Here is a 16981-nt window from a genome sequence, read left to right as displayed (position 1 = left end):
TTCAGCATCTCCAGGAGAGCAGGGCCCCAGTACTGTACCGGTTACTTGGGAAGACAAGCACCATCACTGCAGATGTCCGCCCTTCCTCCTTAATCTATGACCTGTATACTTTGGTTAAAGAAATACTGGTGTCAATCCTGTATGCACACAAGCAAAGCAGAACAAAGAATTGATTCACTGCTTCCCATGGGCAGGAGGTGTTCAGCATCTCCAGGAGAGCAGGGCCCCAGTACTGTACCGGTTACTTGGGAAGACAAGCACCATCACTGCAGATGTCCGCCCTTCCTCCTTATTCTTCCCACTTTATATACTGGATGTCCTATGAGTAACAACATAATCTATGACCTGTATACTTTGGTTAAAGAAATACTGGTGTCAATCCTGTATGCACACAAGCAAAGCAGAACAAAGAATTGATTCACTGCTTCCCATGGGCAGGAGGTGTTCAGCATCTCCAGGAGAGCAGGGCCCCAGTACTGTACCGGTTACTTGGGAAGACAAGCACCATCACTGCAGATGTCCGCCCTTCCTCCTTATTCTTCCCACTTTATATACTGAGCATGATGTCCTATGGTATGGAATGTCCCTTTGGTCAGTTTGGGTCACCTGTCCCAGCTGTGTCTCCTCCCAGTCTCCTATGCACCCCCAACTTCCAGTGTGGCAGTATAGGAAGCAGCAAAGGCCTTGGCTCTGTGTGAACTCTGCTCAACAACAACAAAAACATCTCTGCGTTATCAACCCTGTGCCCTTCAGCAGCTTTTTGACTTTCCAGTGCACATTTACATGTTTGGACAGGAGGGTTTGAAAAGAATGTGCAAGTGCTTCTTGTCTGCAGAGATCTCAGAAACTATAGTTTGTATCTGGAGATTTCATTGGCCAGGATTGTGCTTTGACAAGAGACTTTGCATGTCTTTAGGAGTCATCAGTACAAATTGATTCACCTAGTAGGTAATGCATTCTCATGTGATTGCTGTAATCACATACTAATGGTTTATTAAAAGTTCTTTAAAATGTCCCCCTTAGATGGCTGCTTGGCATGGTCTGTGGTTCTGATGAGAAATTATAAGTCTATAATAAAACCAGTTGCTTTCAAACAGAGCAAACAGCAGCTTTATCCAAAATTTACATGCTTAGATTGCATCTTTTAAATGCCTAAAGTCACATAAAGTACAAATGGAGCATTTGCAATGTGGAAGTCTTGCATTAAAGAAAGATAAGATCATTCTATTATAAAACGCTTTAACAAATGACTAACATTACAACTGACTCACTAGTTATTACTTGAAAGAATTTTAGTTTGATTTAATACAGATACACTGAAATTCCTTCCCAACTAGTCTGCTATACTGATTTTATGGAAAGATAATGTTGGTTAATAACACTAAAAGTTGTTCAACAACTGGAGACCTGAAGCAAGGAAAAGGGTATGAATGATGATGCCTTTTGCAGGCAAAGGTACTTTTTCAGGTGTATGTATTAAGTTATAGGATATTAACAAAATACCTGTCTTTCTAAATCACTTTATATTGCAGTTCTGGAGCTTGTGTGGCAATTCATTGACACCAAAACGTGGTGTTTTTGGCAAAACTGGTGATCTCCAGACAATACTGTGCCTCGCCTGTGCAAGGGATGAAGTGACGTATTCTGGTGCGTTGAATGGAGATATATACGTATGGAAAGGAATCAACCTTGTGCGGACAATACAGGGAGCACATGCTGTAAGTATCTCTCCTCAAATTGATAAAAAATGTTGAAGAGATTTCTGGAGAGCTGGAAAGGGCAAGGCAAGGTCACCTTGTCTGTGTTCCTGATCAGTTTCAGCGATGGAGACTCAGTATGTCTTATTTGAATACTTCTTAGAACAGGATACAGCTTTGAAAAGTGAGGACATCTCAGAGAAAGTTTAATAAAGTTTTTCAAAAGTGCTTGGTAAGATTTTATTTTAATCAAAATGTTTAAAGCCGCTGTAAAGTGATTATAATTTTGCTATGTAAGTTTTAATTACTTTTTCCATGTTATTGCAAAGCGTATGGGTTTGGGATTAAAGTAGGCATCAGAAAAAATTTGCAACGTGGTTTGTGGACGCCAAACTGTGAGACTGCTCATTTCCTCTCATGGTAGTAAGTTGGTAGTATAATGCAAGATTTAACTTGTAATTTGTCCAAGTGAAAACAAAACCAACCAATTTCTGGTTGTTTTAACCTACAAGGAACTGCTAAGGTAACTATGAAGGTGTGTGATTTGCTGGTTGAATGTTAATTTTTGTTTTGGAAAGCATTGTACTTTCTAGAAAACGTTTGAAGTTCCCTTATTAGCAATTTGCAATAGTATGAAAATACAAGCATAGGAGTTCCTGTATTGCAGGTTTGAAATTCTAGGTAAAAATCAGTAACAATTATTCTTTCTTGTTTTAACTGGCAGTGTTGGACTGGGTGTGATGATGTTGGTAACTGACGTATAAGAGTCACTCTTAATGATCTCATCAGGTAGACTAGAGGGGACAAAGTGATGAGTGGTATGTGTGTGGGAGAGGCTGCAGTCACTCATAGTAAGGAAACTATTGATTTACTGAAGATTTGGAAACACATTCTGAGTGCTGCAGCTTGTTGAATGGACTCGTAAGGTAGAAGTGACTGGACTGCTTATTCAGACAGGTGTATAATGACAGTGGATCTGATTGTGAGCAAAAATAAAGTTACGACGATCATATGTGTGTGAAACAGATCCCAGACTATATTATTCTTTCACGATTTTTTTTATATACTTAGATCCGTGTGTATGTATATATATATATCTGGAAAATCTGTAGGTACATACACACAAGCATACCTTCCTGCATGCATCTCTAGAGATAAAAAATGTGTTCTAGAAGGCCCAATTTATAAATCAGGAAGTATGAGGGGAAATTTAAACCTTCAGATCTTCCCTGATTCTTCCTCTGTACCTTGTGATCTGCTTTGAGGCTTCATATTTAGCGTCCAATAGTGTGCTGTTCTGTTCTGTGTTTTGCTGAGGTGACAGGGACATTGCATATGCAGACCTGAATTCCCAGAGGAAAACATGCACTTTGTCTCCTCCCCAAAACTGATGGGAACATATTCTCCCATTCTGTTTGGTGGTGTAGGACACAGCTGTCCTGCAGATCAACATACTTGTTACTTGGAGTTTTTGGAATTGCAACAGTTTTTTTCTCAGAATAATGCAGTGCTGTTCACCTGTTTCAATGTGAAATGACAGAACATATAAATGTAGGGTGATGAGAACTTGTTGCTCTGTTACCTTATGTGCTGTGTCAGATCATTGGTGACCACAAGATCAAATTTGAAGTGCTCTGCTCCTTATCTTCATTAACATCAGTGGACAGAGCTCAGGTGACCTTGGAGTGTAGGTCTCATTTAGCCTTCTATTTTTGGCTCTGTCCTCTAGGCTCAATGGAATTGTACTTTGCAGCACTGAAAATTAGGCAGGGACACTAGTCCATGTCTTTGAAATTAATTTTTACAAGAGATTAGAGTCACTACAAATCTCACCAATTTCAGGGGAAAAAACTCAGTAAAATCTGGTGGCTTACTTTCCAACAAAATGAAACCTCGTTTCTCAATAAAATGTTAGCTTAAAGGATAATATTGTCAGACTATTCTAAGCACAACATATAGCAGCTTGGAATGAGAGTGCCCCTTCAGCCATACTGAAGTAGGATCATGATTTTTACAGCAATTTTGTACTTAATTTTATAAATGATGTCTTTTTTCCCCATTCTTTTAAAAGAAAATGCAAGTGTAAATGATAACATTTGTGATGTGCATATGTTCTTAAAAGCACATTGTGCACAGAGTAGGGAATGGATATAAACTTCTGTTCAGTTTGCTAGTTTGGAATTGTCATCCCTGTATGCCTGGTTATCATCCTGCATCATTACTCAACAGGCTTGAAGTAAACTGTAAATGTATTGAAGGAAAACATGTCTCATTATTTGCATAAATACCATGTATTCCTTTCTTGCAGCACAAACAGTAGATGTCTGAGATGCTGGAAAACATTAGAGATGTGGGGATATAGTCCATCCCCACAATTATTAAGTTAATACGAAGGCAGTTGTCTACATTAATATAGCAAATGTGTTCTATTCAAAGTTTGGCTATCTTTGTTCACTTACTCCAACTAAAAAGACATTTTTTGTTTTAAGAATCATCCAAGGTGAAAATTAAACCATGTTGTCCCAGTATAAGCAACCAAGGAAACAACAACTGTAGCACTAACAAGCAAAATAAGAGTTCTTAGTTAAGCCAGATTATCTGTCTTCTGTCACAGCAATGCTAACAACTGTAGACAGAGGAAAGTAGAGTTTCCTGCAGCTTCCTATCTGAGTTTGAGTAGAAACAATGTTGAAAGCAAATGAGCTGAGATGACTGGAGAATTAGCTGGAAGAGGATTGGTGAGTTCACTTAATATAGAAGTAGGAATGAAAAGTAGGGGAAGATGGAAACGAGCAGGGCTTAGGAGTAAAGGCACAGAGTTCATGTGCAGGGTACACTGGATAGCAATGGGAAACTCCAATTTTAGTTTTCCTGATCACTCCTAAATAATAATACTAATAGTGAAAGTTTTAAAATGGAGAACGAAAATAGCAACATGAAAGGAGGTGTAAGTTCATTGGCCCTGGTAGTACTCCAGGAGGTTGTTTGTAGGCAAAGCATCTAATTCTGGAAAGTTAATATACACCTTGACTAATTAAAAAATAATCATTTAATAGATGTCTCATTCGTGTACCAGAGCAAAGAACAGACTGTAGAATCTTCTACTTATTTTATCATTTTACATGTTGTAAATGAAAGGTAGTCCATGTTTATTAAGATCTCTATATAAGATCTTACTCAGATATTAAACCAAAGTTATATGCTTATTTAAAAACATCTTCAAGATTCTTGGGTGCTATGCCTTTGCCTTGCATAGTAAATGTACATAAGATGCTTTCTCAACAGATGAATAATTAATTTTGAGATAGTCTTTCAGAGGTACACATTAAAGTTGTGTGGATTGATGTCAGAAACTGAGGTTAAATAACAAGCTCGAGGTTAAATAACAGGCACTCTGTTAAAACTATTGCACGCCTATGTCAGTTGGCTGGATACTAATTAAATATAGATGGAAACAATATAATGAACTTAAATGAATGGTTTTAAGCTGGTGTCATGTGCCAACACATTAAGTCTTGCAGTATTTTCTCTTACTGCTTAGACTAGTCATTGATTTGAAAGGTAACTGTCCACTTGTTTGGTCAATGAGAGGTATATAGACAACTATTTAAAATTTTTATAGTAATATAGACATTTTGAAGCTGTTTTGTGGCTGATTTGTTAGATAGGAAGATTAAATTTCACAGTAATGTCTCCACTGTAAACTCACTGACACCTATCTCGAATGTTTGCAATCCATTTCCTTTCTACACAGTAGAGGAGACACAATGGCTTAGAGTAAGTGCCCAATATATGTGTTGCTTTACATGTTAGCACCTATGTCCTGTGTTGTATCTGGAAGTAAAAAGGAGGTACTGGAGTTCTTTTTGAATTGATATAATACCTCTGTTCTCCGTGTAGCTCAGTAGTAGTCAGTTGCTTCTGAAGTTTCCATATGATCTTTCGAGCTTGGTCCTAATTATAGCTAACTGCAGTCATGTGTTTTAGGATTTGCAAAGTCAGAGTTAGTGTGATGATTTTTATATAAATGACTGACTTTAGATAAGTTAACACTTGACTTTTGTCCACTGGGGACACGATGGGTCCATCAGCAATAGAAAACCCGAATCTACCTCAGTATTGGAAACTTTCCGGATACAAGCGGTGGCAAAAAATTCGTGCAGTGGAGACTGTCTTTGTCAAGTTGTTCCTCTACTTACCCAGCTTTCAACCATAATTTGTGGTAGATCTGGGCACTTATTTCTTTGTTTGCTCTCACTCCACTTTTTTTCAGAATTTGAGGGAACACAGATGTGATACCAGCTGGTTTCGTTGGAAAAACAGGAACTATTCGGTGTTCTGAGAAAGCTGCTGATCAGTTTGATATGTTATTTCCAGAATTTTCAAGTTCATTAGGAAGTGTAATGAAAAATTTAGAAAAGAATGCAATCTGTATGTCAAGCTTCTTTACTTTTAAGATGGAACATTTTGATCTACACCTTTTATTTTGATTGAGAAGCACTGTCAGTCTTCATGGCTCACATTCAATTGGCTCTAACAGGGCAACTGTTTGCCTCTCATTACTGCTAGAAGGCTTTGGATCATCAAGAATCAAATTATGTTAATGAGAATTTCAGGCTGAAGGATTAGAAGTATGAAGACTTCTGAGTTGATTTGCATTAACAATCTTGACAGTTTCTATAAGGATGGATTTAGTGGAGGAATTATGACTGTCCAAGCTAGCCCAGTAAAGAATCTGTCGTCTCCCCATTAAGCATGACCCCAACAATTATATGAAGAGTAGCAAAGCTCAGCTTCTTCCATTAGGTACTTGCAGTCCCTGTTAATAAGGGACCTTTTTTATAGTTTTCATCTAATTCTTTTATTCCAGTGGCACAGAGACTGAAACGAGAGTGTCCTATTGCATTTCAAGAGATTGAGCAAGCACAACATCTGCCAAATCTCCTTGACAACCAGTATGTCCTTTTCAAGATAAGGATATTCTGTGAAATGGAAAACAGATTAATGCTGGATCCACTTGATCTTCAGAACATTCAGCCAGCTTCCCACATCACCAAATGTCTGATTGTTTTTTTAATACTGACTAATTAAATCATGGATTGTGGAAAGAGTTAATTAGAGAAAAGATAATAATTCTATTATCAAGGTTGCCTTTCAAAAAGAGCTTTAAAAGATTTTAACTTGGGCAGAATTCAGTATATGGTACAAAATGAGCCAAACTTCCTCTAGACTTTTATTAGTTCCATGACACAATAATTGTAGAACCATTAAGGTTGGAAAAGACCTCCAAGTTCGTAGAGTCCAAGTGTTAACCCAGATCACTGTGTTCACCACTAAACCCTATCCCCAGTGTTTTTGGAACACTTCCAGGAATGATCACTCCCACTTTCCTGGGCAGTCTGTTCCAATGCCTGTCAGCCTTTTCAGTGAAGAATTTTTTCCAGCTATCCAATCTAAACCTTCTCTGGTGCAATTTGAGTCCATTTCCTCTTGACCTGTCACTTGTTAGCCTGGGTGAGGAGACTGACCCCCACCTGGCTACAGCCTCCTTTCACGCAGTTGTAGAGAGCGATAAGGTCTCCCCTGAGACTCCTTTTCTGCAGGCTAAACAACCCTAGTTCCCTGAGCCTCTCCTCATAGGACTTGTTCTCACAACAGTAAAGGTTAATGCAGTAAACCAGACAGAGATACATGGAGAGAAACAAACACAGTTTGTGTTGTATTTTCGAAAATCTCTAGGCTCCTAAAGAAACAGAAAGAGGATTTTCAGGATGCTAGAGATAATGGGAGCTAGCCTTCTAATCTGCTTAGGACTTAAAAATTCCACTACATTTCTGTTTAGGCACGTACTGCTCCTGAAAATGTGGCTTGTCACAAAAGGCTATTTCCTGAGGATGGACATGACATGTAAAAAATTTGAGTTCTGTCACCCTAATCTTTCAGTTTCGATTGTCATTTGACGTTCTAGTAATGAGAGGCTTTTTTTTGGTGTAAGCTGAGAGGTTTTTTTTTCTTAATTTGAAAAATTGTATCTTTGTTACCTGATGCTATAGAAGCAAACACAGTCCATATTTCATTATGACTAGTCAATTATGATGTTTTTCTTAGTTATAATTTAAGAGAAGAAAACGTTGGCAGGAGAGAATAATCATGAGTGCCTCGGAATTCTCACAAGTCACAGTACTGTATCCTAATTTGTTCTGTGAGTGTGCAGCTTTGTTTTCTCCCAAAAGTCAACCTTTCCTTTGCAAATTCCATTCATCTTTGGGGTTAATGTGCTTCATTGCTCCAAAATCCAGACCCTTAACCAAAGAAATTACTGGAACTTTGCATTTACTTCTTTACAAACCTGAAATTTCAGAACAGTATTATAGAAGATATATGTATATTATTGGCTGTTCTACCTTCCTTTTGACATGACTTAGAGACAGGTTTCCTCTTCTGTCATTTCTAATGCTCTCTTTTTAACTTCTCATAGGCTTATAAGGTACAGTTGCCCTTTCAGTAGCTTTGCTTACTGAAATGTGGGAGCTGCTTTAAACATAAGACTAGTGAGTTGTGTAGGTAATTAAAAAAAACCTCAACAGTGTGTATGATATTTAGTGTGTATGATATTTCATGTTAAATCAAATATAGTGACTATGTGGCTACAATATCTTTATTTAAATACTTGCCTCTTTGTTGTCCTGAAGAAAACATGTATCAAGTGAGTTGTAGAAGATGTGTTAGGTTTTGTTTCCTGATGTTCCCCTTGAAAATATGGGCTTATATTATGTTTTTTTTAATGGTGTAGAGTGATCACGGAGTTTCTTATATTTCGTTTCTAAACGTAAATTTTAAATCAATCTTCCTTGTCTTAAAATGTAAAAAAAAATCCCGCATTTTTTTACCTCGTTGTGTAGAAGCTGAGTAATAACAATAAAGGCCGTGAACCAAACCTAATGGAGATCACTGGAGATCTTTCTGCTGACATTTGTTGCACCAGGTCCTAAGGCAAGAGGATATGAAATTCAGCTTTTTCTAGGGATGAGAAGCAGCATCAGTATGATGATGATCATCAGGATGAAAGCATTCTTGCAACACTTGTCACTGAATGTGAATTCTGCTCCCTTTGAGTTTGTTGCCATTTCTGACTGGCATTTCAAGTTTGTGTTAGTTGCACATTGGTTTCTCTAAGCTGTGTATATTGTTAAAAATAACTTTCTTCTTTCTTTAGGCAGGAATTTTCAGTATGAATGCGTGTGAAGAGGGGTTTGCCACTGGTGGCAGGGATGGCTGTGTTCGCTTGTGGGACTTAAGTTTTAAACCAATTACTGTGATTGATCTCAGGGAAACAGACCAGGGATATAAAGGTAAACAGAAGTTTGTCACTTTTGATATACCAATAAGGTAGGAATTTTCAATGTTTTGAACAAGAAAAGGCTTAAAAAACCCAAAAAGGTTGTTTCATGTAACATTACTGTGAACTGTTTGCTAGCAGTAGAATAGATCATACCCACTGATATGAAGGTCACACAGTCTTTCAAAGTTACTGTGAAGCATACAATGAAGCTGTAGACAAAAATTTAATTTTTTATGCACATTGTTTCTAGAGCACAGCAGTTTTTTACAAGGGGCAGTAATGCTTTAAGTGAACTTGGAAGAAACAGTGAAATCTACCATGTAAAAGAAAGGAGTAGAAAAATTGGGTTTGCTAGTTATCCACATTTTCATTAAAACTATTTTGAAGTTATCTACAGTTGTGTAGTACTTGGAACACTGATCACATATACCTATATGCCATGCTAAAATTTTACATAGAGTGTTCCAGAGATTGTTGCTGTAATGATTTAGGAAAAGAATACAAGCATATACTGAAGTACTAATGTCACTTACCATTTTACTTTTCTTGGCATTTGGTTTTCTTTGCCCCCAGTCACTTTGTTATTTTCTGCTATCTTGCCAAGAATTTGAACATCTGATGGCAATCAGATACTCAGGGTCAATACATAACTGATTACAAGTTAAGTCTTTGTGTGCTGTAATTGACTTGGCATTCCCACCAAGATTATGAATTATTGCAGCAAGATGGAATACATTGCATTTTAAATATGCCCTGCAGTACACTGGCTCTGTTTTAGATTTAAATTTACTCAGTTGCTGTTTCTCAGCTCTGTAACGTGTGGCTGAAAGATGTTTCATTCCCTCTTTCATTCTTTCAAACTTGTTCTCCACTCAGGTTGTCTCCTTTACTTTTGAGGTAACAGGCTCTTGCCATGAATTATTTTGTCTTGTCAAATGCCCATGACAGAGATAATATGTATTTAAAAATCTTGTCTAGAATAAAATCAGTTTCCTGCCTTTTTTCCCCTCCACTTTTTCCTTCTTGTATACTTTTGAGGATTGCCTTTATGATCTCTCCTTTTACTCATTTTCTTAATTGCATTCTCTGCTGCTCCTACACCTTATCTCTTGGTAATTTTATCTGTGAACATGAACTTAAGTTCTGTGTCCTTGTGAGTGCCTCACAGCAATTAGCTGACTCTTCAGGTAGACACATTGTATTTCAAAATGTCTCATTCCAGCACAGCAAGAAGTTCCAAGTTACTGAAACAGATGTCTTAATCATCCTTTATGAAAGATTCTGCTTGGTTGTTTATTTGTAATCACTGTAGAGTGTATAGCCATATAATGTCTAAATGATAGGACTGTATGGTAAGGTGGTTATATCGACCAGTGCAATCAACAGATAACACCTGTAAAACAAAACAGGTGGTGTGGGGTTTAGAGTAGCACAATATATATCATTCTGAGGGGCATTGACTCTGGTGTGCTTCCACAGACTGAACATCGCATTGCAGTTGGAGTGCCGTGAGTGCACTCCTGGGGCACACTGTTGTGTTTCATGTGGAGGCAGCCTTATTTGTGCATTTGAAGGCTGTCTTGAAATGCAAAGCATGGTAAGAAGGTGCAGTCAGGAGCTTTGCTCTGAGAGCTAGCTTTGTCAGGATTAAAACATCCGTGCAGATGCACCAAGACAGCCCTGCTAACCCACCATTCACTGTTTGCAAGTCCTGCTGGTTTTTTCCAATGTCAATTTAATAACATGAGGCTCTTCTTTTCCCTCTGCATAGGTAAAAATATTTTTAGAAGCATTACAATATTCCTTTCTCTTATCTGACAGATGTAATTTTGTCTCACATATTAATCCAGACTAGGTTTTCAAAGATTGTTCTTGAGCTACTCTCCACAAGAGTCAGTGCTTAGGCAAAGTGAGTTAAGTTAGGCATTGCTGCTGTCTGGTCATGGGTACTTCACATTGGCAAAATTGAGTTGCACTCTCAGAATGTAATAAATACAGCCTGTTTTAAAACGTGCATGTTCCTTCAATTGGGCACTAGTTTAGCAGTATAAACTGTCCTTGCATTTTATTATTCCCAACCTCATCTACAAACAAGACCTGTGAGTTCTTACCTCCACTATAAGCCTAGAAGCTAATTCAGTTGTCGGAAATGCATGTTAAATTCCATCATAAAACCTTTTCATCTCTCTCTATATTGTTTCACTTTGATTTATTGTTATTTACTCTTTAGTAATTCGATATGCCATTAAGATGTTACAAAGAATTGGGCTCTTTGACTGTCTTACATATAATTCTTCTTCCACTGATGCTTCTGTCACATAATTTAGGGTCACCTTGCTAGTACTAAGGTCCATTTATATTCTCTGCTGCTTTTGTTGAAATTTAAGACATTAAAGACATAATTTCAGATGCAAATGTCAGTACTATATTTGTCCTTTATTAAAACAGGGCTCACATTTTATTTTAGTATTATAAAATTTCTAAGTTTGAAAAGTTTATGTTCCAAGGGCAAATATGGAATAGATGAAAGGAGTAAATGAAGGAGTAAGAGAATGTATATGGATACTTCTTGACATTTTCTTGCTTTTATGTTTTGTCATGGGCTGCATTACCTTTGTTTCAAAAATTCTGAGGATGTGTGTCTCAGTAACAATCTCTTCTACAGGTCTGTCTGTAAGAAGTGTTTGCTGGAGAGGAGACCATATACTCGTCGGGACACAAGATAGTGAAATTTTTGAAATTGTGGTGCATGAGCGTAATAAGCCTTTCCTGATAATGCAGGGCCACTGTGAAGGAGAGCTCTGGGCTTTGGCTGTCCATCCGACAAAACCCCTAGCAATGACTGGAAGCGATGATCGATCAGTCAGGTTAATTCTTGTTTGTTTGTTTAACTGCAGAGTTTTATGCAAACAGCTCGTTTTGTAGATAACCTAACTGAAATATGTATGTTTTAAAGATATTAAAATGAGGCACTGAAGTAATTCTTCACTTAAGTTATGCATGAAATTAATGCTCTTCAGTAAGAAAATGTAATGGAAGTAGATTTTTCCCCCTCAGAAAAAAATGTATACAAAATTTGAACAAATTCATTTCACCCAGTCACAGAATCAGTTAGGCTGGAAGGGACCACAGTGGGTCATCTGGTCCAACCTCCCTGCTCAAGCAGAGCCATCCTAGAGCACATGGCTCAGGGTTGTGTCCAGATGGTTCTTGGGTATCTCCAGTAGAGGACAATCCATGACCTCTCTGGGCAATCTGTTCAGTGCTCAGTGACTGCACAGGAAAGAAGTTCTTCCTTGTATTCAGGTGGAACTTCCTATGCATTAGTTTTCTTCTGTTACCTCTTGTTTTACTGGTTTCCACAAGTGAGAAGGGTCTGATCCATCATCTTGGCACTTCCCATTCACGTACTTGAATACATTAATGAAATCCCCAATACATTAATGAGGTCCCTCATGTAGACTAACACTGAGCACTCAGAGACAAGTATCCTGTAAGTGTTTGCTTTTCAGGAATTATGTTAAGCATTCAAAGGTTAAAATAAAAAAAAAAAAAAAGGCAACTAAAACTTAGACATTTTACTCTTACCATATTTGCTTTTCCACATGCTGTGAATTAACTTTTAGTTTGGGAATTTCATCAAACTTAATGCATGCATTGTAACCAGAATATAAAAACTCACTAAATTACTCCCTTTGACAAATTCATCTTTTTTTTGTCAGAAACACTTCTTCATTCTTATAAGTTAATTGTGTTGGCATTTTTACTAAATATCTGAAGTGTAACATGGTTAAGCAAATCAGTAGTTCAATTATTAATACTGAAATAATGCTCTAAAATTCAAGATTATATCTTGTCAATTACAGATGTGATGCATCTTGTAGTGAAAGCTTACAGGTTATAATATTATAAGGAGTTATTAATAATGTTAATAGGAAAGCATATTTAAACAGCTCAAAGTCTGTAATTCTTTTTCTTGGCTAAAATGATTAGCAAAATAGTGGAATTTTCACAAGAGTATCTATTGTCACATGTTATCATTTTTTAGATTCAGAAGATCAAACAAACTTATTCTACCCCTGAATTTTCTCATTAGATATTTTATTGCCTTTTAAAATACAAGAATATTCCTTGCTGTATGCAAAATTCATATTTTTCTCTCAGATTTTCCTTGTGGAAAATGATTTTAATATAGGATACCATGTCCAGAGTTCTTCAGAAATTGCAGGCTTTATCTTACGTATGACAAAGCTGCAAACCAACCCCTCCTTACCTTTGAAATAATGACTTCGTTTTAGAATTTGGAGCTTAATAGACCATGCTCTGATTGCTCGGTGCAATATGGAGGAACCGATTCGCTGTGCCGCGGTCAGTACCGACGGAATCCATCTTGCTCTTGGGATGAAGGATGGCTCTTTCACTGTGCTTCGAGTCAGGTATGCCACAAAAATTAAAGGTAGATACTTTATTAACTCTTTCAAGGAGGTTATCTAATTGCTCTTATAGATTGTGTGTATATTGACACTGTAGTGACCACACGTGGTCATTTACATATTTGTTTAAAATTACTGATCTTGAGGGTGCCCAGATTTTTGAAATGTGTGGTACATATGTTCATGCTGTTCTATAACAACCCATTTGGAAAAATATATTGGTCTGTTCTCAGAGAGTGGCAGTGTTATAGGAAATGTTCTACTTTAGGTTTTGTCTTCATTATTCTTGAATTATTAAGAAATAAATTTTCATAACTTCCTAAATTGTTTCCATGTGTTGGGATCCTGCTGTCAGCACATCATGCATACAACACCAGTGCTGCTTTGTTGCTGTGATCCCACAGTTTTAAAGGGAAAATGAGATTTGTGTCTCATGTCAGTGAATTTTCCTTCCCTGGGTGAATAAAGATCTGATATCTTCCTGATTTTTCTTTTTGTGGACCCAGTTTGAACAGTTCCTTTTGTTCACTCTCCCTCAGCCCATTGCAGCACCTTATTGTGCCACTGTTTCCTTCCTTTTTTTTGGCTATGAAACTCTACCCAACTCTAAAAATAGCAGTGTTGTGTTTGCACATAGGATAGTTAAGTTCCCTTCATAATCTCACAATCTTGTCCGGTTTTTAAAACTGGGAACTTTGACAGTATGATAAGGCTCTTCTATACTTATGACATGCTTTCTTTCATACTACAGAGATATGACTGAGGTTGTTCATATCAAAGACAGGAAAGAAGCTATTCATGAACTCAAATATTCACCAGATGGGAATTTCCTAGCTGTTGGTTCCAATGACAGCTCTGTGGATATATATGGTGTTGTTCAGCGATACAAGAAAGTTGGGGAATGTATTGGATCTTTAAGTTTCATCACGCATATGGATTGGTCTTCAGACAGTAAATACTTACAGACCAATGATGGCAATGGGAAGAGACTTTTTTATAGAATGCCAAGTAAGATTCTGAGTTTCCTTTATGATATTTGTTACTTATTACAGAAATAATATATAGTAGTTTTGTAAAAACAGCCAAATGTAAATCCTGGTTCAAAGCACAGAGTTACAGATAAAGTTTTTTGTAAGTTCATATAAGTATTTGCTATATTTGAATAAGTGCAGCATTTTGTGGCGAAGTTTAAATATTTTTATCCTTATATGTTTATTCTTCTTTCTAGTACATCTTACCATGCTAGAGAGGCTGGCTTATAATTTGTTTTACTTCTCAAAAATGAATTTTTGATCTCACATTTTTAGAAGAAGAAGAATGCAGCATTCAAATTCAATTTTGCATCAGCCTAATAGCTTTGTACTTACGCAGCTTGGATATGACATGAAATATCATTTGATTGTGCTGTATGTTTTTTCTTAAAGGTGTGGATAAATCAGTATATTCTGGCTGAGAAAAGTAATTTGGTTTTCTAGAACTATGTTTGCAGCAGAACTGAGGAATTTACCTTAAAAGAGCTTTTACAGTAAGAAACTTGTAAGACATAAAAATAATTGAAATGCAAGTGGGGTTTTTTGTTTTTCTTTTAAAATTTGGATTTGGAGTCCAGATTGGAATTTGGAAATATAATGGATTTATGTAACTATAGAGAAATTGAGTACCTGATACAAGGATGCCAGAAAGTTAGGAATTACTCACTGGAAACAAAAGAAATTCTGAACCTGTGATATGTATCTGATTCAATCATGCAACCTTCAAAATGAATAGAAGTATCAAAGTTAAATTAACTGGACACTCTGCCGATAACACAAGTTCAAATGTGTTTATTTCCATATTATATCAGAGGACTATCAAAGACTATAAGGACTATAAAATTAATATATTGCATGATACTAAACTATAGTTTTGAGATTGAAACTTTGTGAGAACTCCATTACTGTAAGAAACTAAGGGTTGCCTGGTACACGATTTGTAGGACTTAGTCATGGATATAACCAGTGTTAGTAGTCACTGTTACATGGATCAGTGACTGAAAGATATTTATGAGGTAAGTATTGTCAGAGGGTGCAGTTATCTCTCACCACAGCTGAATGATCTTCAGACAGGGCACTTGAGTTCCTTTCCAGTTTGTGGAGGGGTATATAGTAGTCAAACTTTCTTCCTTGAGTGTGGGAGTTTTGTTACTGTTGGGTTTTGTTTGTTTGTTTCGATTATTTATGTAAGTCTTCTTTTCTGATTTATTTGCCATTTTGATTTATCTTTTCTCTATGGCTGTGCTTCATTTACTCTGTTGATTGCAGTACATTTGAGTTCCCCCTTGCCCTGTCTTTCTGTTGAAAACTTACCTCTTTTGGTGCCTGAGGCTGCTCCCCCCTTCCTCCCATCCCATTTGCTCCCACTAGGCAGAATCCTAATTACAGTAAGAAAACAGGAAAAAAGCCAAACAGCCTATTTGCCTTCAAAAGGTGAGTTATTGTCCTGCTCAGGTTCTGCAGATGCGTGTTCAGTCTGACTCAGATTTTGCGTTTGTTTCCATCATTCGTGTGTTGCTCCAGCACTCTGCTTCTGGCTGTTCTGGAAGACACTGTTTATTAAATGGGCTTTTGGTCTGACTCAGTTCTTCAGCTATTACGTGGAACTTTGTGGGATTGGATCAATCTTATTATGGACAAAGCTGGTGTGAAATAATATAACAAGGATCTAAGCATAAAATTGGTGTTTTCAGTAATTTACCAGATCTAAATGAGTTCTTCAGCTTTTGCTCTAGAATCATTCAGCAACAGTTTTTTCTGAACTTTATCTTGGAATGACTACGTGTACTTTTTGATAAACATTTAAAAATAACACAGCCTCAAGCAGATACCAAGAAATAATAAAACTGTGAAGTAGTCTTGAGAAGCCCTTACTACTGATACTGCTGGACATGATAGGGAATATTAGATCAGGACAGTTTCAAAAGTCAGTTTTTAATTCTGTCTCACTTGGATTTGATTTCTAGAGAATTTTTTTAAATGTTGCATTCTTTAAAATTGCATGAGTGAACATTGAAAAATAGCTCTTTATTTTTGTCCTTAGGTGGAAAGGAAGTAACAAACAAGGAGGATCTGAAAGGCATTCAGTGGGCATCATGGACCTGTGTTTCTGGCCTTGAAGTTAATGGAATCTGGCCCAAATATTCAGATATAAATGATATAAATTCTGTGGATGCAAATTTTATTGGGCAAGTTATGGTTACAGCTGATGATTATGGAATAGTAAAGCTCTTTCGCTATCCATGTCTAAGAAAAGGTAGTACCTTTAAAATAACTTAGAAACATATTTTTGAATTTTGGTTATTCAAGAAAATTGTATTAGAAAGTGGTTTCTGAAAATTGTAAAAATGACTAATGCTTATTATTGGATGTTTAATTAGAGGTCAAAGCTAGTGAGCAGTGGTAGGTTGGGGTATTAATCAACTGTAATGCTAACAGTGTTTTATTTGTGCTTTGAATAGAACAGCTACAAGTTTT

General features: G+C 36.8%; 1 protein-coding gene across 1 annotated transcript in view; it reads left to right on the top strand.

Moving 5' to 3' along the window:
• Positions 1-16981, top strand: part of LOC103801459 (echinoderm microtubule-associated protein-like 5) — a gene marked incomplete at both ends in the record, with an annotated part of 50035 nt that overhangs the window by 6147 nt on the left and 26907 nt on the right. The window contains 6 exons of the mRNA XM_009073874.1: positions 1533-1718; positions 8914-9049; positions 11705-11906; positions 13338-13475; positions 14224-14480; positions 16548-16760. Of these exons, the coding sequence (XP_009072122.1) occupies positions 1533-1718; positions 8914-9049; positions 11705-11906; positions 13338-13475; positions 14224-14480; positions 16548-16760 (1132 nt within the window). The remainder of the gene's footprint in view (positions 1-1532; positions 1719-8913; positions 9050-11704; positions 11907-13337; positions 13476-14223; positions 14481-16547; positions 16761-16981) is intronic.

The sequence above is a fragment of the Acanthisitta chloris genome, unplaced genomic scaffold (genome assembly GCF_000695815.1).
Source record: "Acanthisitta chloris isolate BGI_N310 unplaced genomic scaffold, ASM69581v1 scaffold8214, whole genome shotgun sequence".
Taxonomy (NCBI): domain Eukaryota; kingdom Metazoa; phylum Chordata; class Aves; order Passeriformes; family Acanthisittidae; genus Acanthisitta; species Acanthisitta chloris.
The sequence above is the reverse complement of the archived record's forward strand: the minus strand, read 5'-3'. Positions and strand labels throughout refer to the sequence as shown.